Source organism: Varanus komodoensis, unplaced genomic scaffold (assembly GCF_004798865.1).
Source record: "Varanus komodoensis strain SLA01 unplaced genomic scaffold, ASM479886v1 scaffold17, whole genome shotgun sequence".
Lineage (NCBI taxonomy): Eukaryota > Metazoa > Chordata > Lepidosauria > Squamata > Varanidae > Varanus > Varanus komodoensis.
In genome coordinates, this window is record NW_025335505.1 from 20825211 (window position 1) to 20848541 (window position 23331).

General features: G+C 41.5%; 1 protein-coding gene across 9 annotated transcripts in view; it reads right to left on the minus strand.

Annotated features, from left to right (window-relative positions):
* Positions 1 to 1041: 1041 nt before the first annotated feature.
* SLC66A2 (solute carrier family 66 member 2) overlaps positions 1042 to 23331 on the minus strand; it is a 90301-nt gene continuing 68011 nt past the window's right edge. For 7 of the 9 annotated variants that reach the window (XM_044426553.1, XM_044426551.1, XM_044426550.1 and 4 more), the window contains one exon: positions 1042 to 4441. In XM_044426553.1, coding sequence (XP_044282488.1) covers positions 4234 to 4441 — 208 coding nt within the window. In that variant the 3' untranslated portion in view covers positions 1042 to 4233. Of the gene's footprint in view, positions 4442 to 5106; positions 5366 to 23331 lie in introns of all 9 variants that reach the window. The other 2 variants (XR_006414358.1, XM_044426555.1) reach the window with 2 other exon arrangements.

Below are 23331 nucleotides of genomic sequence, written 5' to 3' on the forward strand. Positions count from 1 at the left end.
AACCTTATTTTTCACTGGGCCATTTGGATCCCCAGACTACCAGCTTTCTGGAGAGCTTGCCATTATGCATAGATGTAGATTTGGCTCAGACATCAGACCATGGCATCAAGTGAATTTTCCAGAGGCTGAAAAAGGATTCTAGTCCGGTAGCTTTAAAAGATTAAACGAACCTTCACACTGCTGGATACATCCCATGGAACACAGCATAAACTCCCCTATGTTTTCATAGAGCAGTAGCTAAACCATTATATCAGAGGGGCTGGTAGAGATTTCATAAAATGACTCCCTAAACAATTTATGGCATGGAATAAATTGATTGCTCTTTCTATTCTTTGGCCCCTATTTTGAGCTAAAGACTCATGCCTAAGACCCATTGATTTCAACATGCCTTATGTATTACTTTCTCTGTTGCAATGGTCATGTTTTGAACACAATTCTAAAGACTCTATATGAATGTAAAACTAGCTGTATCATGACTGATTACAAGTTGGCATGAAGAAACGTGTAGAGAGGTCTTATGAATCTGAACCAAGATACAGATTTTGACCATCAACCAGGGTGTGGGGTCAGTCAGTCAGAGGAATCAGTGTGAATATTGGTGTTCATACAAAGCCTTGCTTAGCTATGCTTCATTAAACAATTGAAGCTTTTGGATAAAAGATTCAACTTCATCAGCAACACTTCATTCAGAAATGATTAATTATTCTGATATTCTAAGACTGAAGCCTCAATGTAAAGGAGATTATGGTACTGAGGATATAAAATGGTATTGTACCTCTCAAATATTGGTGCAGATGCAATCCAGAAGCTTGGCAATGAATAGCAACCATTATATTTTGACCTTAGAAATCTGTCAATGATCTCTGGGAAGTTCTGGTTGGTCACATTATATAAGATGCAAGATTGTAAGGACATACACACCCCAACAAACACATTCATTTCACGCTTTCCACTTGTGACACAAACTAGGATTTCTATTGACATACTAACTGAAGCCCACGAAAGGTACTTTCTTATATTTAAAAAGAGCAACCACAAATAACCTGTGCATAACTTGTTTATTTTTAATGCAACTGATAGTCAACATAGGTTTCATTGAAATAGTCATATTCAACAACGAGATGCATTTAAATTTTATGTATGTCAAACCTGTGATATATGATCACTGCCACACAAGATTTCTTTACATGTAAAACATCTTGTTAAGTATTTAAAGGAGGTGGTTCACTGACCACTGAGCTGCTCTTTAGTTTTCTCCCAGGTGTGTGGGATCTTCTTACCTGTGAGCAATTCCCCTGTGGCTGGGAGAATGTTTGCATGTATGCAGGAGTCACAGCATCTTTTCTACAGAACCAACACCATGCAAAAATGCAGTTAGGAAAAAAACCCATCCCAATGTGGTTGATGGTAAAGGTACAGCAAGTGGTATGTTTTGAAATGACCCCTGACTCTTGCCATTTGAAATTCAGGAGAGTTCACAGTTTTAAGTTCTCCAGTTTTCCATATGCCACAAATAAAAGTAACATTTTTAGACACCAGACTACTGACTTCTCTGAATGATATTTGCAGCTGTAACATGGTGCCCTGAGCTTGCTTTTTGGTTTATTGACTCAGATGTGAAGAACTTGTGCCCAGCTTCCAAGGAGGGAAATGGGGAACTACTACCAATTTTACTTTCAATAATACTTTCAATAAAGCGGAGTTGGGGATATACACAGGCTAAGATAGCACATACTAGCTTAATCCTGAATCCCTTTTCCATGGGAAGAGTGGAGGGAGGGAGACTGCCCCATACAAAAATAAAGCCTAGCATAGCAAGTTACAAGAAATCCTGTTGTACACGTAGAAATACAATCCTCATTATAGCAGCATACTAGGGAAATAGTATGATGGAGATCTATAATTTAAAAGACAAATGCCCAGATGTTCCAATGCAGCCAGGACATTTGCAAAAGGAGAGCGATTAAACATTCATATTCTGCCATGCCATATAACATCAGCTTTGTAAGGTCACTTCAGGCATAAGGGAGTGCGCATGGTAGCCAATCAATAGCAAGAAGTCTGAGGTCAACTGTAGTGCTTCACACCAAGCTCTGAATAAAGCAGCTTTCCTGAGGTTTTTGCATCCATTCCAAGTCAGGCATGGAGAGATCCACCACAAGCCCTACCCTCTCTTTTGAAGAACAGACTGATTTCCTGGGCATTCAAGCTGCCAGATTGGCACAATTCATCCTTCAAACATGAAGGGTTTCATTTGCAGAAGTGGAAGCCTAGCCAGTTCTGAGGTTTTTCAACACTTGTTGGATTAAGAATTTGGAAAGTAAATGTGCAGAAGGTAAATAATTCCTTAAAACAAAAATTCTGATAGGCTTTCGCTCTCTTGCAATAGTTAACGTTTCCTGTTTCTTCAGACAGATCATTTTTGGCACAGCCAAATGAACAAGGCAAGGAAGATGCCCAGGTTTTGTGGATCAGACATAAGAATACATAAAGTAATCTATTCTTTGGAACAATTTTAGGGAATAAAGGGAGCAATTTAACAAGCGTCTCTTCCTGATGTAAAATGCCATCCTCTTGCAGGGTGTATCTGCCAGTGCGGAATGTACGTTTCTGGATTACCATCAGTTTCTTTTAAGAGAATAGAGCAATTCCTGAAGCCCAGCAAGACTGCATGATTAGCTCATGGGGGTCGAGGCAAGTTGCTCTTGGCAACTGACCAAAGGCAAGGAGCTTCAAAAATAGAACCATCCAAGCTGTATAGGCCAAGTCTTCAGGAAGGGACGTCTGAAACTGACAAACGTATTTCACATATAGATCCTTCTTGTCTGTCATCCGTGTGGCATGTAGCTATGCATGCCTTTTCATTCTCACCATGCAGTTACTGGCTGTAGTACTTGCTAAAATGAAGCAACCTGTGAGAACTTATTGGGCTTAGAATACTGTTTAGCATCTCCAGGATTTGGCTACTACAAATATTTGTATTTGTACACAGCATTTGGCATTAAATAATACTCAGAAAAATGTCACACTTCAGTCTTCTTGTTAGAAAAGAGCCTGCCCATCACTGGGCGATAGTTCTTCCTTCTCAGAATGACTCTCCTAGGATAGCTTACTATGGGGTGGGGGAGGTGTCCGGGAGCCTACCCAGGTAGTTTCCTTTACAATTACACTGACCGTCCTCCAACAGGGTAGTGCGGCTTACGACTCACATGTTTCAAGATGTTCCACAGTGCCCATGCTGGGAAGACACAGCTAGGTGTGAGTGCTCTCTTCTCCATGGAAGAGACATACAGCACAGAGAGTCAGTTAGCCCTAAGATACGCATTGAATTTCCTTCCTTCTGGCTTCCCGGTTTCCTGCTGTTACTATCAAAAACCTTAACCGGTCCTTTTAGCAATGCCTCCATAGCAGTCCTCAACCTCCTCGTCCCCTGAATGAGTGCCATCGTTTCAGAAACAAGGGTGCTTCTGCATTCTGTTAGACTCCTTTGCTAACTTCTTTCTTACAACACCAAGGTAATGTCTGATTTGTACTTTCCACATGGTGAAAGCATCACCCACACCATAATAACCTTGTTCTATTAATTTGTCACACTGATCCTGCAGTGTGTGTGTGTGCATGTGTGTGCGCACACACACATTTATGCTTACTAAACATTTTTAGTGAATAAAATAAATTTCTTTACATCATTGCCCAACCCCTCTTCTACTCACTTCAGTCTCCCCCACCCTGCACCAAGTGCATTATTTTAAAAAGTGATTTTGCATTTCTGCTTAAAATGAATACATTACTTTCACCAGCCATATCTGAAATATAACAGATACTCCAGAAGTACTACTGATATACATATTTTATATAACTTAGGTAAAAACTTCAGATAAAATATTCTTCTTGTGACTGAACTTTTTTAAAAAATAGCATTGAAAACATTAATATCCAGCCCTTGCAGTACACTCTCACACACACATATAGAGAGAGATAAGTGGATAAGACTTCGGTACTACCATTCACCCAATAAAAACCTCACTGGGCCCCAAAGAGAAAATAAATTTCAGTGGGAGGCTACCCAGGAAAAGCAAATGCTTAAAAACAATGCCAGACAGGGTATTCATAGAGGTTTCCATGCTTGGCTCTTCTATTTCCAACCGATCAGAAACACACTAGTTACAAGGAGAAATGAAGCTGCAAGCCTGGTTCCAGACATCTCACCTAAAGTTGCCTCCACCTTGTGCTTTAAAGTGCCTTCGTACCGGCTGTGTGTGTTGCGTGTGAAACGGGCTTTTGTGGGTAGCAGCTGAAAAAGTAAACCTGTAACAGGATGGCCATGTCCACGAAGACCTGAAGAAGTCCGCAGATGGAGAACTGGAAGGGAGCCTGGTTCAGGAGGAAATACACGGTCTTGAAGGTGTCACCGCTGGTCCACATCAGCACCATCTTAACACTGAAAAAAGAAGGGGCGGGGGGAAAGGCCTTTTTAGTAGAGGAGAGGAAATATCTCTTCATTTGAAACTACAATCCTGCAGCACAGTGCCCATCCAGTTAAAGATCGGTGCTCAGGGGGATGGAGAAAATACTCATCACCAATCTTGTTAACTGGTGAGAGCCAGCATGCTGCAGTGCTTGGAGTGCTGGGCTGCAGATCTGGAAGATTCAGCTTCCTTCCCCCACTTGACTGTGAAGCCCACTGGGTGACTTTGGGCCAGTCACTCACTCTCAGCCAAGCCTTCCGCACAAGGTTGTTGACATGAGGATAAAATGGAGCTATGTAAGCCACTGTGGGTTCATCACAAGAAGGAAAAAGGCAGGATAGAAATGCAATAAAATCAATAATTAAATAAAATAATCTAATATAGAGCCTTCCCATACTAAAATGTTGAGAAATCCTTTATTTTCTCTTACACTAAGTAAATCAGCCATGGGCCTATCTAGTTCATAGAACATATAAAATGCATTTTGAAATTGGCTTAAAATGTGTGATGCTATTTGGCTGCAGACATACTACAAATTCTGTGGCACATGGAATAACAGATGAGAGAGAACGCCTGCTCAAGCCCACATGATAGAATGACCTGTTTTGGAAAATGATCCTTTAGCATGTATATGCACCTCTTTATACGTCCTTTTTGTGCAGGTGCAGATCAACCAGGAAGTCTAGCATTAGACATACATTTCCATTTCATCCAAATGGCTAGCAGTTTTGAAACACAAAGGGAAACCATGGTTAATCCAAAACTTCCAGCTGTGATCAAGGCAGGTGGCAAAGGGGCTGTATGTGCAGGCACCTTCCTCTTTCAGTTTGTTGTTCATCTTCTCCCAAGTCACCAGAATGTCACATTCTGTTCACAAAGAGATGTAACAGGTGCCCCTAACAATAGAAACAATGACATACTGAAAGGATGGGTAGCTTAATTACTTTTAAACCATCATTGTTGGTCTTAAGCAAAATATCATTCTGGCTTTTCCTTCTATTCAAGTGTGAGTGAGGATGGTCTGAGATGGCTTTTATAATTTAAAAAATAAGTGTCTTCATTAATGCACTCCCAGTAGTGAGAGTCAAAAACATTGCCAGATTTTAAGTGCCTGTAACAGTCTTTATGCATAATAAATGGACAGTCTTTTTAATGGGATGATAAGGAGAGCCCAGTAAAAGCTTTCGAGTTCATTGTTATAATAACCTAAAAGATATTATGCAAAGCATATGAAATATAATTGGAAGTAGTGAGCACTTCAGATGTTATCTACAATTGGTGCAAGTGTGTGTGACAAAATACAGACAAGGTCCCGCATTTTGTCTAATCAACTACCACCCACATGATCAGTGTAAGAAATGTGCACCATGCTTCTGACCATGGTAACTACTAGGTCAATCCCACTTCATTCAATGGGATGTAATTTAAATACAACCATCAGCTAGAGCCTGCAGATAGCAAGGACATCGAGCAGAGTTGTGCATTAGCTTTGCACAAGTCTGGTGATGAAAGCAACAAAAGAAACTTCCGTAAGATATAGATTTGTGACTAAAAATCAGCATGCCTGAAAGAAAGAAGACTGTATAAATGCTATCAGAGCTATATGCAATCTACTCTTATGCAGTTTAAGGTATTTCAAAGATGTCACTTCTCCAGTGGAACCTGAACGTCCAGAAACGAAGCAAGAAATAGTTCATAGAAGAGGTAACTTTAGGGGATTTGGAGCTAATGGGTTGGATCTAAGTTAATTAACATAATTTCCACTGAAATGGGACAATTAGTCATGACATATTAAGTCCCACTCATTTCAATCACAATTTAATTCAACTTAGTCTGGTTCCTGTTCACCATCACTGGTACCGACTGCACACATATAGGTACACTCAGCTCTGATCGGTTATAATTTAGGTTAATACACAGTACAATAAGTGACTCAGGTCAGCATGCATCTTGCTGTTGTCAGAGAAAGTCAGCATTTGGTGGTATTTTTACTTCAAACTAAGTATATTGGGAAAATCTCCAATAGACTCAGGTGAGTTCAGATTTCTAAAAATCCACCTTGCAGATTCTGCAGCAGACCAGCTTGTCCCTATTTTATTTTATTTTATATTTTCCATGTCACAAAATATGAAAAATCTTGACCAAATACACCTTTTGGGGGGACTGGCACATTTTCAAGTGCCACTTTGTGCATTTTCAGGAGTACAAATGTATGCAAATGTACACCCCCAGTTGCACAAAATTTGATTCCTTCAATAAGCAGGTAACAAAAGGCACGTAACTATCTGCAAAACATCGACGGAACTGATTTTAAATCTGTACATCCCTAGTTCATAGAATGGCACAATCCTGAGAATTGTATGGAAAACAGCTGTATGTGCACCTTCTCATGGTTTTCCCACAAACCATGACCTTCTCTTGGTTTTCCCACAAAGACTATCAAGCTGGTTTGAAACATAGAAACAGAGCGAGTCAGAAGGGGCCTCCCAGGCCATCTAGTCTGACCTCCGGCACCAGCCGGCTCTGCTCACGACATGCCCACCATGTGCATGTCCAGCCTATCCTTGAACACCCACACCGATGGGGCCTCAACGACCTCTCGTGGAAGCCCATTCCACACCCTCGGGGTCCTGACTGTCAAGAAGTGCTTCCTGGCATCCAAATTGGACCTTGGCTGCCTGAGCTTTGCTCCGTTGGAGTGCGTCCTGCCTTCCTCTGCAGGGGAGAACAGGTCTCTACCCATCATGTGACATCCCCTCACATACCTGTATGTCGCCAACATATCCCCTCTGAGTCTCCTCTTCTCCAGGCTGAAGAGACCCAGTTCCCTCAGTCTCGCCTCATATGGCATCCCCTGCAAACCGGCCACCAACCTTGTGGCCCTACGCTGCACTGACTCCAACCTGGCTATATCCTTTCTGTAATGAGGGGCCCAAAACTGAACACAATACTCCAATTGCGGGCACACCAGAGTCGTGTAGAGTGGTAATAATACCTCTCTTGATCTAGAAGCCACACTTCTGGCTATGCAACCAAGGGTGGCGTTTGCCCTCTTGACCACCGCATCACACTGCTGACTCATGTTTAGCCTGCAGTCAACCAGTACCCCGAGGTCCCTTTCACAAGTGCTGCTCTCCAGCCACTTGTCACCTAACCTGTACTTATGACACCTATTCCTATGCCCCAAGTGCAAGACCTTGCACTTATCCACATTGAACACCATCCTGTTGTCTCCTGCCCACTTCCATAGTCTGTCCAGATCCTTTTGGATCTGGAGTACCTGCTCCTCAGTTCTGGCCACTGCTCCAGTTTTAGTGTCGTCTGCGAATTTGATCAGCAGACTGTTCACCCCTTCTTCCATGTCATTAATGAAAAGATTAAACAGGATCGGCCCCAGGACAGAGCCCTGGGGGAACCCACTTGTCACTGGCTGCCATCCCGATGATTCTCCGCTAATGGTTACCTTCGGCTTTCGATCAGTCAACCATGCCCTAATCCACCGGACAGTGCTTTGGTGTATCCCAAAACTCCTCAGTTTCTCCACCAGGATATCATGGGCCACTTTGTCAAAGGCCTTGCTGAAATCCAGGTGTACCACATCCACTGCATCCCCTCCATCTAGCCATCTCAAAACCTTGTCATAGAATTCCACAAGGTTTGTCTGGCAGGACCTGTTTTTGCAGAAGCCGTGTTGTGTGGCTGTCAGCCTCCCTTCCCTATCTAGCATCACTAGATCTCTCTCTATTATGAGCCTTTCCATTGTTTTTCCTACAATGGACATAAGGCTAATTGGTCTATAATTCCCCATGTCCTTTCTACTACCCTTTTTGAAAATTGGGACCACTGATGCCACCCTCCAGTCCTCTGGAACTTCACCTGTTCTCCACGAGGTCTCAAAAATGGAGGTCAGCGGGCGTGAGAGAACCCCTGCCAACTCTCTAAGTACTCTCGGGTGTAACCCATCAGGGCCTGGCACCTTTGTAATGTCCAATGCCCTCAGGAGCCCCTCGACTTCAAGGGGGGGTGACTCTAATCTGTGCCCCTAAGTCCCCAGCCTCATCTAATCTCCTATGCAGATATCCCCCGTCCTGCTTTGGGGAGAACACAGAGGCAAAATAGTCTAAGCTAATACACTCTCAAGCCACACAAGTGGAGAAATTGCTGAAAGCTGGTGGTGTAACTGCAGATCTCTTGTATGACATGTGACCAAGGTGGCAATCAAAATCTCTGCAGGTGCTTCAGGTGTACATAGATTTTTGCCTAAAGGAATAATGCAATTGTATATGCATATAACATTTTCAGGAATTGGTAAACACCACTACACCCTGTTTGTGCTTTGAATCTTTCATACATGTATCCAATCTACAGGAGTCAGAGAAAAACATTTTGTTTATCATCTCCTGTCTTATTTATAAATTCAACAGCATCCTTACTTGAACACAGTATTTGATAACATTCAATATACATCAACTCACAAACAATCAACTTCTACCATGAAGACAATAAAAATACCTTGGAATAGATAAACCAAAGTCCACACCTACTTTAAAGCAACAGTGTACCTAGACAACTTGCTGTACTTCCCTTTTTATAAACATTAACTGTTCTTTTAAAAGGCTATGCTTTTTCATGTTCTATACCTCATAGCTCTGAGCTTTTGCACATAGACGGTCTCTTGAAATGAATCAAGATTGGTTATTAGATGATGTTTTACTCAGTGTCTACTTTATTACAATATGCTGAGGTCATTCTTACTCATCTATCCATCCTGAATTTCAAGTCCACTTAAAGGGGGGTGCAGGAGAGACAGAGACAGCAGTGCAGTTGTGGCAGCCCCAATTTAATAATGTGCATTTTGGCTAGAGGGCCAAGGAAAAGCAAGGCAACTTCCTCCGATCTCATATTGGGTACAGCTAATGACACTGGAAATTTCTGCTTCATGTGTGTCCCCATTTATGATATTAGTGTCCCTTCACTGCACAAATGCAGACCCCTTCAGAATAATAGCACTTTTGCATAGACTGAAGGGAAACCAGATTAGCTTGGATGCAACATTTTTTCCTGTTGAATTCTTTCAGAATTTCATACGGGAGAATACTTTAGTAAGCTGAATAGTACAGTCCCTTCTGTGACATCCAACAGCTGCTCAGATTTATTCTTATTTATGAGGAAAAGAGGAGGAAAAAAGGAACCCCAGATAGGCAGGAAGTTAGAAGTAGCACACAATCTGCCTGGAAGCAAAAAGAAGCCAAGTGCATGGACAGATAAGGAGGATTTCATTACACAAAGGTTATTTTTCCCATTTTGAACAGCTGTTCTACAGAACAATTTTCCTCTCCATTAGTGGAAGGGGAAAGAGATAAGCAACAATGCAATCATTTTACAAAAGAAACAGAAAGCATTTTAACAAAATGGAAATATGCTGTGGAGATTCTGCAATTCAAACCAAAGGGAGCAGCTAGCTTCAGAAGAATACCTAGAAGCCTTGTTTTATTGGGCAAACACCAGACCCCTAGTAATGTACAAATCCACATACACCAAAGCTGTATTAATCAAGGTCATATTAGTGATAAATTCCAAAAATGAAGGATCTGGCCTGATCCAACTGATGCTTCTAGCAGTAAACCAACATTTCAGCGATGGACTATATAAGCAACCTTTCTCAACTTGGCTGGGGATGGCTGTGCTTGCTGTGAATTATGGTAGTTGTACTCCAACAAATCAGCTAGACAATAGGTTAGAAAAGAATGACATAAATGGTAGTATATAATGAGGATTCTCCAAGCTCTGCAACAGCAAAAATCGTTGCAGAATTTGGCAAGCACAATATTACACAATTTATTACAAAGCATGACTTCCTTCACAGTGTGTTTTTGTTGTTGCTAGTCACGAAGTCGCATCCAACCCATCGTGACCCCATGGATAAAATTCCTCCAGGCTTTCCTGTCCTCCACCATCCCCCAGAATCCACTTAAGCTCACGCCGACTGCTTCATTGACTCCATCCAGCCACCTCATTCTCTGCCGTCCCATTCTTCTTTTGCCATCAATTGTTCCCAGCATTCGGCTTTTCTCCAGTGAGTCCTTCCTTCTCATTAGGTGACCAAAGTATTTGAGTTTCATCTTCAGTATCTGGCCTTCTAAGGAGCAGTCAAGGTTGATCTCCTCCAAAACTGACTGGTTTGATGTCCTTGCAGTCCAAGGGACTCGCAGGAGTCTCCTCCAGCACCACAATTCAAAGGCCTCAGTTCTTCAGTGCTCAGCCTTCCTTATGGTCCAGCTTTCACAGCCATACATTGCAACTGGGAAAACCATAGCCTTGCCTATACAAACAGGGTGATGTCTCTGCTTTTTAGTATGCTATCTAGATTTGCCATAGCTTTCCTCCCCAGGAGCAAGCGTCTTTTAATTTCTTGGCTGCAATCTCCATCTGCGGTGATCTTGGAGCCCAAGAAAATAAAATCTGTCACTACCTCCATTTCACAGTGTACTATTTGGTTAACACAAGGGCATTCATCAATACTTGGGAATTGTCATAAAGTATAATTTTATTGGTGGTATCACAAACCCAATGCTTACACTTGTCAGCCCCACTAAAATGGATCCTATCAAAGCTTCCAATTTTCATGGAGAGCAAACAGTAATACATTGTTTCACAGCAGCCTAAATATATATAATATGGTGCTGATCACAACATTGTGGAGGACTCTTCTCACAGAATCTAGGTTGTTGTTGTTTTAACTGGAAAATGGCCTATTTTGGTGCTGTATCTGTGCTGAAGAGGTTCCAAGCTTTCGGGTCACCAAAGGCTCCATCAAATAGGGAAACTGTTAACAGCCAGGCAACTGTCAAGAAAACAAAGCCGCGGTACTAGACAGGCAGGGCATCGGGTGTGTGATGAATTCTCCTACAATCTCGCTGCTTGCTCTATCAAGAGGTACTGGAGTATCAGGGTTGGCAACAACACATATGCCAAAGGAAATGAAGGGAGCAGGAGCTGCTCTAAAGGAGATGTTATTGCCAGAGGCTCACGCAACAAAAATAGCTTTTTCCAGCAATGTAATTCACTACCACGGTATCCAGTGACAACACGCCTCCCTAATACAAGCACCTTTCTTATAGCTGAACTTTAAAAAATTGCTGGTTTAAACAATAGTATGCAAATACAACAATCCTGTTAGCCACGACATAAAACTGCATTTATAACACACACAGGATTTTCTAGCAGTGATCAGATTAACACTGAACATTTGACAGACAAATATTTATGTGATTGTATTCTGTTCTCAGAGAAGCTTCTTGCACCCTTCTCACTTGAGACCACACACTTCTTAGAAAGTACATTTAAAAGCCATGGAAGGTATCCAGAAGACACTACCTTTGAGTGGCCCTGGTCAGAAGTACCATATTTGGCCAAGAAATGAACATTCTTTATCCACCAGTGAATGTTTGTTCTGGATGAGTGAAAGCAGCCAGCTAGCTTGGGGAGGCCCCATCTCCCCAAGGTAGACAGAAGGCAGGTGCTACTAAACTTCTTGAAGAAGATGGGGCCTCCCCAGAAGTCTCCAGATGCTACTTCAAGACACCCAGTTGAGAAGAAGGCCATCTTGCTACTGCGGTGCTGACTGGTAGCACCATTCAGCAGCTAAGAGAGTATCCATAATTCAAAGCATGGAGGCCATTTTCTGAATGGTCAAGACAAAGTCAGGATAATTGCACTACACAGAGTAATCTGCTGAAGCCAGTTTTCATTTAAAGTACCGACTGGGGTTTGTCCCATAGATTGCAAAGACAGGTTGCTTACCTGTAACCGTCGTTCTTTGAGTGGTCATCAGGCCTTGCTCTGCGTGGCAATGCCCTTATGTGTGATTGCACAGAGACCACAAAGAAGAACCACTTGTGTTTTTAGTCATTCGATAGCATGCATAATTCAATCTAGAAAGTGGAGAGTTTTCTATCTCTGCAATACCATAACAAGAAAAACGACAGCTGCAAACATTCTGCAAATATGTTCTGAAAGGGCAAAGGAGTTCTTCTAGGAAAGTCTGTGAACCTAGACAAATGCTCTTGCTTCAGTTACATTCAGAGGGTACCAGTGAATTGTTTCTACAATCGAAGCCACAGAAATAAAAATGTTGAAACATGCGTGATATCTACTATTTCTTTCTCCCCCCACCCCCACCCCCACTTCTCTTACAACTTCAATGGATCTATCGTCCATCTCAAGCGAGTCATTGCAACAGTGCACATAAGATCTGAGTGTCCAAATGTTGTTTTACTAGTCTCAGACCAAAACATTTTCCTCAGTTATAAGATTCCCAGGAGAAACATCTGCATTATTAGTGTCATTTATCTATGGTCTGACTGCTTGTGGTACCTTGCCACTGCCCTGAGCGCAGGCTTTACCATCAATTCTTTGAACATTCACTTAACCATTGCTTGAGCTTTTCTGGTTGCTCTCTTCTTCACTCAGAAATGCATAAGCTGATGCAAGCAGAAAGAAGCAAAGACTGCTGAAAATTGTTTAATGATTTCCTCTCTTAAAATTCCAGAATGGCTTTACCACACATAGCACATACTTTAAAAAATTACCTAAGTGTCTCTCTGATGTAATTGCATCCTTATTATAAGCCAGAACATCAGTGCTAATTTTATTCTCCACACAGACTGTCCAAAATCTTAAAAGGCTCTTTGTCAATAGATGCATGGTGATGAATCTACATCAACCGTCTGCTCTAATAGTAAAATGTGGTTTGTGCAGTGAAACAATTTATGGAAACATCTCAAATTCAGATATCTGGAAGCTGGAAATAATGTTGATGGTCTAATCTTCCAGAAAGAAAAACCACTAGGACAGCACTTAAAGAGCACTTGAAACACAGATAAGCAATCATCCAACTACGAAAAGGATAAATGAGTTTATGGAAAACTTTGCATCCATTAAAGCTTGGAGCCTTAATAATTATGTAAGTGAATAAAAGGATCTACCATGCACAATTCATTTCACTGGAAAGCTATCTCCATATACACATAGTGTAACTTGCATCAGCTGCCCAGCAATGCTGCAGAAACTTCTTGCTTGGAGCTCTTAAGACTGATTTAGATGATGCAAATCTTGCACAGTTGGGTTTGATGGCCCACTGCACTCCACCCCTCTCTCCCACATTAACAGTCATCTTCTCTGCCTTTGCTACACCAACAGAAAAATACTAGCATTGGGATTCTGACAAGTTAGGCTCCCTCCTCCTCCCTCAATTCTAGAGTATAATCACAATCGAAAACTCATACAAAGAGCTCCTCAAGAGCAAAGGTTGCCCCATTCACTGAAGTGCAGAAAACACCCTGCAATGTATAGAGGTTTATGCAAGGCAGAATCTCTGCACAGAAATATATTGAGCATCCCTTCCTATGAATGCTGTGCACACTGAAGTCCTTGTATCAGTAGGCTTTGCTCACAACACAAATGCAAATTCATCAATCAGATTAACTTAATCTACACAGTCTGCAGTACACAAATCCACAGTAAAGCTGCACAGTCTAGGCAATGGACCAATAAGGCAATTTCTCAGGATCCTTTGAATTTCAGGCACCATACTGTCACTCCGACATTCCAGTTTTCTCCCTATTTTTAAAGGAATTTCAAGCACTTCTACTTTTTTTTCGATAAACTTCAGGGCTATAAAATTGTACATCGTAAACAGTGTATTTTAAAAAGTGCTGTAAATAATCATGGTTAGCATAAATATTGCAGATCTAATTGTTCAACAAAAATACTTTGATTAGTATTTGGTTGACATATCCTGATTTACTTTTTTCCAGTTGGGGCTAACATTTTGGTTACAATCCTACATATATGCACCTGGGTAATGATCCCAATTCTGTTGCACACACATCTAGCATCCCAGCAGAACTGGTGGTATTGTGTACGAGGGAGGGGACGCTGCAACAGTAGGAACTGGCTACAGGCCACACAAATACCATGGTAATCCACATATGTCGCATCTCCTGCTGCACACCAACATAGTGTACGTTTTTGCGGACTATATAGCATATTTCCTCATTGTATTTTTTGCTATGCAGACTCTAATCATTTTTAAAGTGCTACAAGTAAACCATACACTGGGTGTGTGGTTTTTCTGGGACAAGCATGTAACGATATCACCATCACAAAAAATAGGCTTGTATCCAGCAAAGAAGCTAATGCAGAGAAAATGTAAGACATAAAATCAAAAATGCTGTTGGGAATTGAACTGCAACCAAGAACCAAGGCTGGTACTAATGCAATTCATGTTCCAAATGTCTAAACACTATTTTTATTAACAGGATCATTTTTAAAGTGTTAGTAGTGTGAGTTATTTTAAAAATCAGATCAATTCAGATTGCATCTAAAAATATGGAATTCCTGAATGAGCAGGTAATGGTCCATTAAAGGCTGATGGTGTAAACCTTAGTCGACCATTGGGGTTCTAAATTTGAAACTCATTCCAGCATGCCTATGTGCACAACCTCTGGAAGGAATTTCTTATGTCACTTTGCAGCAATCTCTCTAGCATTACAGCACCACTGACAATCTCAAGAGGAAGCAATATGTCCAGCCCTCATCTATCAAAAAATCAGTTTACTGGAATTGGGAAGGAAGAGCTCTGGCAGTTATTTTTGGAACTTTGGCATGAGGCAGAAACTGTATCCCTGAAGTAATGGATAACCTAACACGAGAGGTTTGTAACAGGCAGCTTTGGAGCTGGGGTATATATACCACCCTTCAATAACAGTATATGAAGGAAGCTCCACCAAGAAAGATGATTCCAGAGTGAACTCAGTGTCACATACATGAAGCAAATACACAATTACCTTGGAATGTATCTATCACTGATTATTTATGCAGGAATGCACAGAGGCTACCAAGAACCTGACCCATGTGGGCTTCTCTCTGGATGATTAAACTTTTATCAAGTAGCACAAAAGTCTTTCTAGCATGTCTTTCATTTTCAGGGAGTTTGCTTCGTGTTGGAAGAATCAGCACTAATTACATGAGTGTTGCTTTACTCAGCTCATTGCACAGGAATCCACATGGTATAGGTCCCAAGCAGCAACCTGGATCCAAGATGAAACCATAAGCAGACCCCCAGAAAACAATGGTTATGTAACATCAGTGTCATTTTGTTAACAGCACTTCAGACAGCTTCACACATGGATGTTGGCCCTTACTTACATTGCCCTCAAAACACATGAGGCTGCTTACTAAGGATTCACATGGGGGGCAGACACAGCACCCCTATATGGGTGATACATTTATGGTCAGACAGAAGTCTTACCATAGCACATTTCCAAGACACTGCTGCAATGGATATCTTGCCAGCCAGTACACTATGCCCATGGTGGGGCTGGTTCACAAAGCTGTGCCACCATGCAGTTACCTTGTGTGAGTTGGCCCCATGGCAGTGGATGGGGCAGGACGTGCAGCCTACTCACCGGGCCAGAGAGTGGGAACCTTCAGCCCAGGAGCTCCTTCCTGCAAGATGTGCCTGCGTAACAACCACAGCTTTTGCCTTTTGGGCCATGCAGCCTTGAAACCTCACCATTGGCTCAGTTTTCCACTCCTCCCTTCCCTCTCCCTAATCATGAAGGTTGTGGGGCTCACTTTTTGAGGTCATGAATCCACCCATCCTATGTCCTCTGAGATCAGGGAAAGTTCCTCCAGGGTCAGTACTTTGCCCACTCCATGCCCTTTCCAGTCATCTAGGGCACAATATGCTTTTTTTAAAAGCATATATTTAAACTACATGTGTAGCAGTTGATATCTTGAGACCTCTAAGTGCTTTTCATAAAAAGCATAAAATAGTATAGAAAAGCAAATATAAAAACAGTATTAACTAATAAATACATTACAGAAGCAGTAAAACAGAGCAGTGCAATTACAAGTCAGGAAATGTTTGAATAAATAGATCCATCTTCAAGAGGTTTCTAAAGCTTTCCACAGCTTCTGCCTCCTGAAGAATGTGTGAGAGAGCATTGCACAAACAAGTACCCATAATTTGTGTACTTTTTTATTCATAGAAAACCAAAAGCACTATTACATTTTAAGTATATTCTGGAATCCTACAAAGAGTTTAATGAGAACTTATTATTGCTTTGGGAAATAATCCTTGTGCATGAAAGGTCATAACAGAACCCACTATTATTAATATAAATTTATTTAATCTTTCTTCCTGCTATCCCCTCAAGAAAATATGAATTTATAGTAGTCATAAAATATTTAAACTCCTCATTCAATTTAGCTGAGATCATGTCAATGATGAATATCTTTGCCTTGGTATATTAGCCCAATGATCTGTCCATTTATTTAGGTTTTCAAATACAGGATTTACCATGGTTTCTCTCTCTCTCTTACTCATAAATATAAATATATATTAAAGATATCTCAGTTAACTTTAATGCTCCCTATATCCTGAATCAATTGGCTTAAAATGCAACAGTTTCACATGTAAACCAATGAAAATATCTTTAGTTGATTGTCATGCCTTAATCACACCCTTCAGCACCAGAAAGCTTTTGCTACATCAGATGTCGGGGACATACAACATTCAAAGAGTGCAGTTCTCCTCCACTGCCTCTGTCTCCATTCATGGTCATCATCAGAGATGGGAGCTTCCCAGAATGCACTGCTTCATGTTCCTAATGCAATAAGTTGTAAGTAGTTTGTTTCATAAGTATATGTATGCACATGCCAAAATGGCCAATGGGATTAAAGACTAGTGGGCAAGTGCAACTTTGGACAGTTTGCTTACCTGTAATTGCTGATCTTCAAGTGGCCATCTGAGAATGCACACCTTCTAGGCCTGTGCTGTCATTCTGAACATTCTAGAGTTGAATGGCATGTCATGAGCTGAGCTGGCTGGAACTGGGGGTCAGACTAGATGGTCCGGGAGACCCCTTCTGACTCACTGTGTTTCTATGTTTCTGTGAACTGAGTTTAGGCAGGAGTCCTGCCTCCTTCCTCTGTGCATGCTCCAGGTGTGGTTCCTACCTATTTTTTGGTCCTCATTCCACCACAGTGGAGGAATAGGAGAGAGCAAGACACTGAATTGGGAAAAGGTGAGTTGTGAGAGTTCCCAAACTGCCACTGGAAGAACCACAGTTAGAGGTAAGCAACCTGTCCTCCTCCTCTGTGGTCTTTGGGACTCTCACATATGTGTGACTGAACAAAGCAAGAGACTTACTGGAGGACAGAGCTGTCATGCCAAAATGGTAGAAAGAACCTCAAAAGACTGTATCTGTGCAAATCCTGATAGCTAGGTGGTGATGTTTGATGAAAGTAGAGGGTTGAGCCCAAGCTACAGTACGGCATAGCTGAGGAAACAGAAATCCCCGAGGAAAGCTGCAGAAGATACAACAGTCCTATTCAAATGGCCACACAGTTGGATGAGGGCCAGGAAACAGGCGAGGCGGTCAGCAATATGTAGCGTCAACACCACCCACTTGTCCAAACATGCCATCCTCTGGGCCAGGGTGACAGACAGTCAAAAGTGGTGCTGTTTGACTATGTTTTCTTGTAAACAGAATGAGAGGGCCCATCTAATGTCTAAAGAGTGAAGTCTGATTTCTGAAGGTAAAGTGGGTTAAGGAAGAAAAGCCAGTAGCACAATGTCCGGAACCAGATGAAACTGTGAAAATACCTTGAGCAGGAACAAAAATAGTCTGCAAATATTTCTGTGGAATATAAGGAATGGTGGATCATAATCAAAAGCACATAGTTCATTTTGCAATGGGAAAGGCCACATTCAGAATGAAGAGCCCTTAGGTCAGCCTGAGCCGTTTGCTCAAATGGTTTTGCCATTACTTGTGCCAGGACAGGGCGCATGCTACAACAGACAGGGTGACTGGCAGATAAAGGTTGGAGAGTACTTTAAGGAAACATTTGCTATCAGGATGTGAATCTAAGTATAAAGTTTGATTTGTAATGATCAAGTGACAATACCACTGAGTAAAACTTGGTGGGGGACCAGTACTTTTTTCTGAAGAAAAAGGAGGCAACTACAGGACTCTAAAATTTGACCTACAGATGCAAGGCAAGCCAAATCAAGGCTGAATGGAGGTTTTTTGTAGGAGGTGGCCATCACCTCTAACATCTCTTTCAAGAACTGGTAGGGTGCTAACCCTCCAAGCTCCGGTTGTAAGATTTTGAGGTTGGGGTGTCTGATCTTCTCCACTCTGCATTCTTCATAAGAAAGTCTGGTTCATGAGAAAGGTGGAGAAAAATGCAGTTTGACCAAAGGAGCAACACTTCAAAGCACTGTTGCCTTGAGCAGGGTTATCAAGATCCAAGAAAGTGCTTTATCATTCTCTATCTTATCCACAATGTGTTACACAACGGCACCCTACCATCTTAAAGCAGCTAGGGAACAGCAGCAATAAGCCACATAAGAGACGCCAACACAGGGACCAAGCCTTGCAATCTAGGTGCCAATTCTGTCCCTAATTGTCAGATGCAATATACTATTGCAGGACCTAATCATGTCAGTAACAATGTGAACATTTCACTCATCTGCTTCTCTCACTGAACTGTCATGTGCCAGAAATGTCCTCCCAAAGAGGGCAAACAAGTCAGAATAAATACATAAATCCGACACAGAACTGGCAATATACAGAAACCAGTAGGATAATATTTCAGCTTACCAGCTCGGTCTTGGTACTGATCTCGGCTAGCCTCAAACAAAGAATATTCATGAAACTACTAAACTTCAGCTTATCAACAAGACCAACTGTATTCATCTAGGTTTGAATAAAGATTATGGTTTATTCAAACTAGGTGTAAATGCACTCAACAATGCTAGGACTATCATGTTATCACCAGTTACTGCTGCTAAGGGTCACTTTGTAACCATGTAAGCTCTTACTTAATTACTGAACGCCACAGAATACAGTTCATATTTCATTTTCATTCATTACCAACCTTTACAACTTTCTTTACCCAAAACTTTTCTTTATGAACCCTTCTGCATCTGTCTCTGGGGGGAAGAGCACTGTGAAACCAGACACGTCTTTGCTTCTCCTGCTGTGTCCCAGCTGGGCCATCCTGTGATGGTGACATCAAGTCCACCTCATCAGGGGGTGGAGTTCCCCATCCAAAATATAACCCATTTCCAAATCTCCTCCTTTAAGATACTCCTCCTCCTCCCCATTCCCACAGCCGAGTTGACTGGTCTCCTGGTCTGTCCTTGGGCTAATCGTTCCCATGGCTGGAACTTGCAGAGTCTCAGGACCTGGTGCTGCAGCTGGGGCTGGAATCCTTTCAACAAGCATCTCGTTATCAGAGTCTGAGCAGTCAGTCCTGCCAGGATAGGTAGCCCCCTCTGCATGTATCTCATCAATGGAATCTGAACTGTCAGGCCTGTGAGACTGGGTGGCCTCTTGCATGCGCACCTGTGCTCTGACAGGACACATATGCACAACAGTCGTTAAAGTGCTAAAAAACTTTGTTGTTTTTGGTGGAACAGATTGCCTTGACTATTCCTCTAGAAATGGCTTTACAGCACTTCAGACTATTGGTCTATCTACCCCAGGATTGTCTAACTGGAACGATCTCCCCAGGGTCTCATCTCTCCTATCCAGGGCCTTCTGCATGCAAAACACATGCTCTGCCAGTGAGCTACGGCCCCTCCTCTTGCTAACAAGCATCTCTTCCCAAACGTTTGACTGCTATAAGCTTGTTGCATTCACCTATCCTTTGAATGTAAACAGCCACTTAAAGGACTCTATTGCATAGCTCTCACATTGTTCATATTTCCTCCACTACCTGGCTGATGTAACAAAACCAGATTTTTTTAAAGTGACAAAGAATAAAAGCAGTTCCCTATCTGTGCTGCCAAACACATTACCTCTCTTGCCATGACTCATCTGCTTCTGCCAGCATATCTCATTCAAAACTATAGTACCAAGATGGCATTTAGGGATACAATAGGCCCTTTTGTGCATGCAGATCTTTAAAAGAACATGCATGAAGTAATTAAAAATGGGTGTCCTTCAACTTGTGTTAGTCTCTATAGAGCCCAGACCTTATCTGTCAACTTTTAAAAGAAAATTAAGTCAAAACATTTGAAAGTGAACTATCCATGATGGAGTCATCCAGAGTGTAACTCAGAAGTAATAACAGGAGTGTTGGGGGAGAGGGGACTTAATAAGCACAAAGACAGAAATACCCAAATATAATTGGAAAATATGATAAAATGGAAAGATACCCCAAAGTAAACTGCAAGCAGTTTTTAAATGCATTCATATTTTTGTACTGGGCATCACTAGAAGGCCAATATACAAATCAAATACATGGGGTCTCCACAAAGTTTCCAAACTTTTATATTTTATATTTTATAAATATATTTTATATATTTTTTGCTGATGACATTAAAAAGTTGGGACGACACTGGGAAAAATGCATCACAAAGAAAGGTGACTCTGTGGAAAAATGATGTAATTTGTTTTGGAAATTCTTAATAAATAGTTTTAAAAATTGCAGAAACTTTTTGAAGAACCCTCATATTTTACATAATTGGAAATGAAACAGTGTATTCTTGCTGTCAAAACAAGATCAGTGCCAAATTGTGGTAATGACCATGAACTCTTGAATCAAAAATCTGATACCGTGCTAAAAAAAAACCCCATAAACAGAAGCATAGTGCCAAAATACACCTGAAGTAGCACTCCAGAGGGATGTAAAGCCCACATAAAGAACAGATTTGCATTACTGGACTTAACTGACCATGAACCAGCAGAACTGTGGACTAAAATCAGAGACAATTTAAGTGTACAAGAAGGGTAAAAAGGAGTTAAAAGCCTAGACAATGGCAGAAGAAACACTTGCAATTGCTAGGACATTCAAGAGGATACGCAAAAGAAATAGTGACAGAAATAGTGTCAGAATTCTGCATGCAACTTTTCAGAAACTATCACATAAAAACAAAAGGAACTTTTACAAATGCCAGTGGGTCAACCAGAGCAGAGCAACAAAAGAGAAAAAACAAGAGACCTATCCAAGAAATCTAGGAATTTCAAACCTAGATTAGGAGTGCTGAAAAACTAACATGGGAACATAGTATCTGATCAGAATAAAAGATAAACAATGTGGAAAAATATACAGAAAAACTATATAAAAGAGATGACAGACTTCTTTGAAGAGAAATATGAAGAAGGGCCTACAATATTAGAAAGGGAAGTGAAAGATGGTCTGAAAGTACTCCTAATAAATAGAACTATTTCAAGCTACAGAGCCTGACTCAGTCCAAATCCTAACAAGAATATGCCAAGAAATATGGAAACAATGCAATGGCCTACAGACTGGAAGCGTTCCAAATCCAATCCCCAAGAAAGGAGATGCAAAACAGTGCATCATTTAGGACCACTGCATTCATTTCCCATGCAAGCAAAGTGATGCTCAAGGTGTTCCAACCAAGATTTTTATACTATCTGGAGTGAAAAATGTCTGATGTTCAAGCTGAATTTGGAAAAGGAAGAGCCACTTAAGATCCAGTCACAAACATATGTTGGCCACTGAAGTGCACCAAAGAAGCTCAGAAGGGAATCAGTCAATGCTCTATACGTTAGGGCAAAACCTGTGACTGTGTGGATCATGGGAAGCTATGAATGTTCTGAAAGAAATGGGTGTGCCTCAGCACTTGATCATCCTGGTGCATTAAATGTACCATGGACAAGAAGGTAATGTGAGGACAGAATTTGGAGAATATGGTTTCCCATAAGCAAAGGTGTCAGACACAGCTATATTTTACCTCCCTCTTGGTTCAGTCTGTCCACAGAACATATCATGAGGAAAGCTGGATTAAAATCAGAGGAAGGAGTGAAAATAGAAGGCATGAGCTCATGTTTCCATGATATGGCTAGGTCAAGAACACATTAACTCACTGAACAAAGTTTCATTCCAGAGTTCCCACTATGCACACACAGCATTTTCCATTCAGCTCTGAGGTCTGAGTCTCCTTTACTAATTAGCTATGCAGAATCTCTTGTCTTTTCTTCCTGGGAATCTCAAAACATGCATAAATCATGCTCTTCTTCCACATTCTTCCTTGTGCACTCCAGTGAAGTCACCAGTACATGTTCGCATGCTGGTTTGAATATTCGATTTCTTAGTGTAGTTAAGGATCCAGTGGAGGAGGAAAGACGCATGGTTGTGAAATGTTTAAGAAGGTGCACAAGTCAAGGAAGTCAATAAAGGGGAATGCCAGGGGAAGAGGGCATGGTGAGGCAGGAGCCTATATTAGAGATTCATGAAGCTTCAGAATATAAGAGCCATTGCAATCTGTCCTTGTAAGAAAATGGCTCCAGCCACTTTATCATTCTAGTTGCCCTCTCCTGCACTTTTCCCAACATAAAGTATGCATGTATTTATCTAAGTATTATGTATGTATGTATGTATGCTCAATTTATATTCTGCCTTTTTTCATACAAAGGACTCAAAACGGCTTACGTAATTTTCCTCCTGCTCTCAATCTCATCCCCTGAACAACATCCCTGTAAGGTAGGTTGGGCTGAGAGTCTGTAACTGATCCAAAGTCACCTTTGGCTCCATGGCTTGAGTGGGAATTAGAGCCCAGATCCCCCATGTCCCATTTCTGCACCCTTAATCACTACAACACACTGGTGTAGTTTTCAGCCCAGAGCTATTCAGCACTGAATGAGAGGGAGGGGTGATATAGGTGATAAAAGGCTTGCAATGGAAAACAAATGAGATGACAAAGTGTATTGTCATAGCTGAGGCAAGGGATGAGGATATGGAAGAAAGAGCACAGAAAGAGTAGTTCTCAGTGAAATCAGAGGTAAAGATAAGGAAGATTGTGAGGGAAAGGGCATTT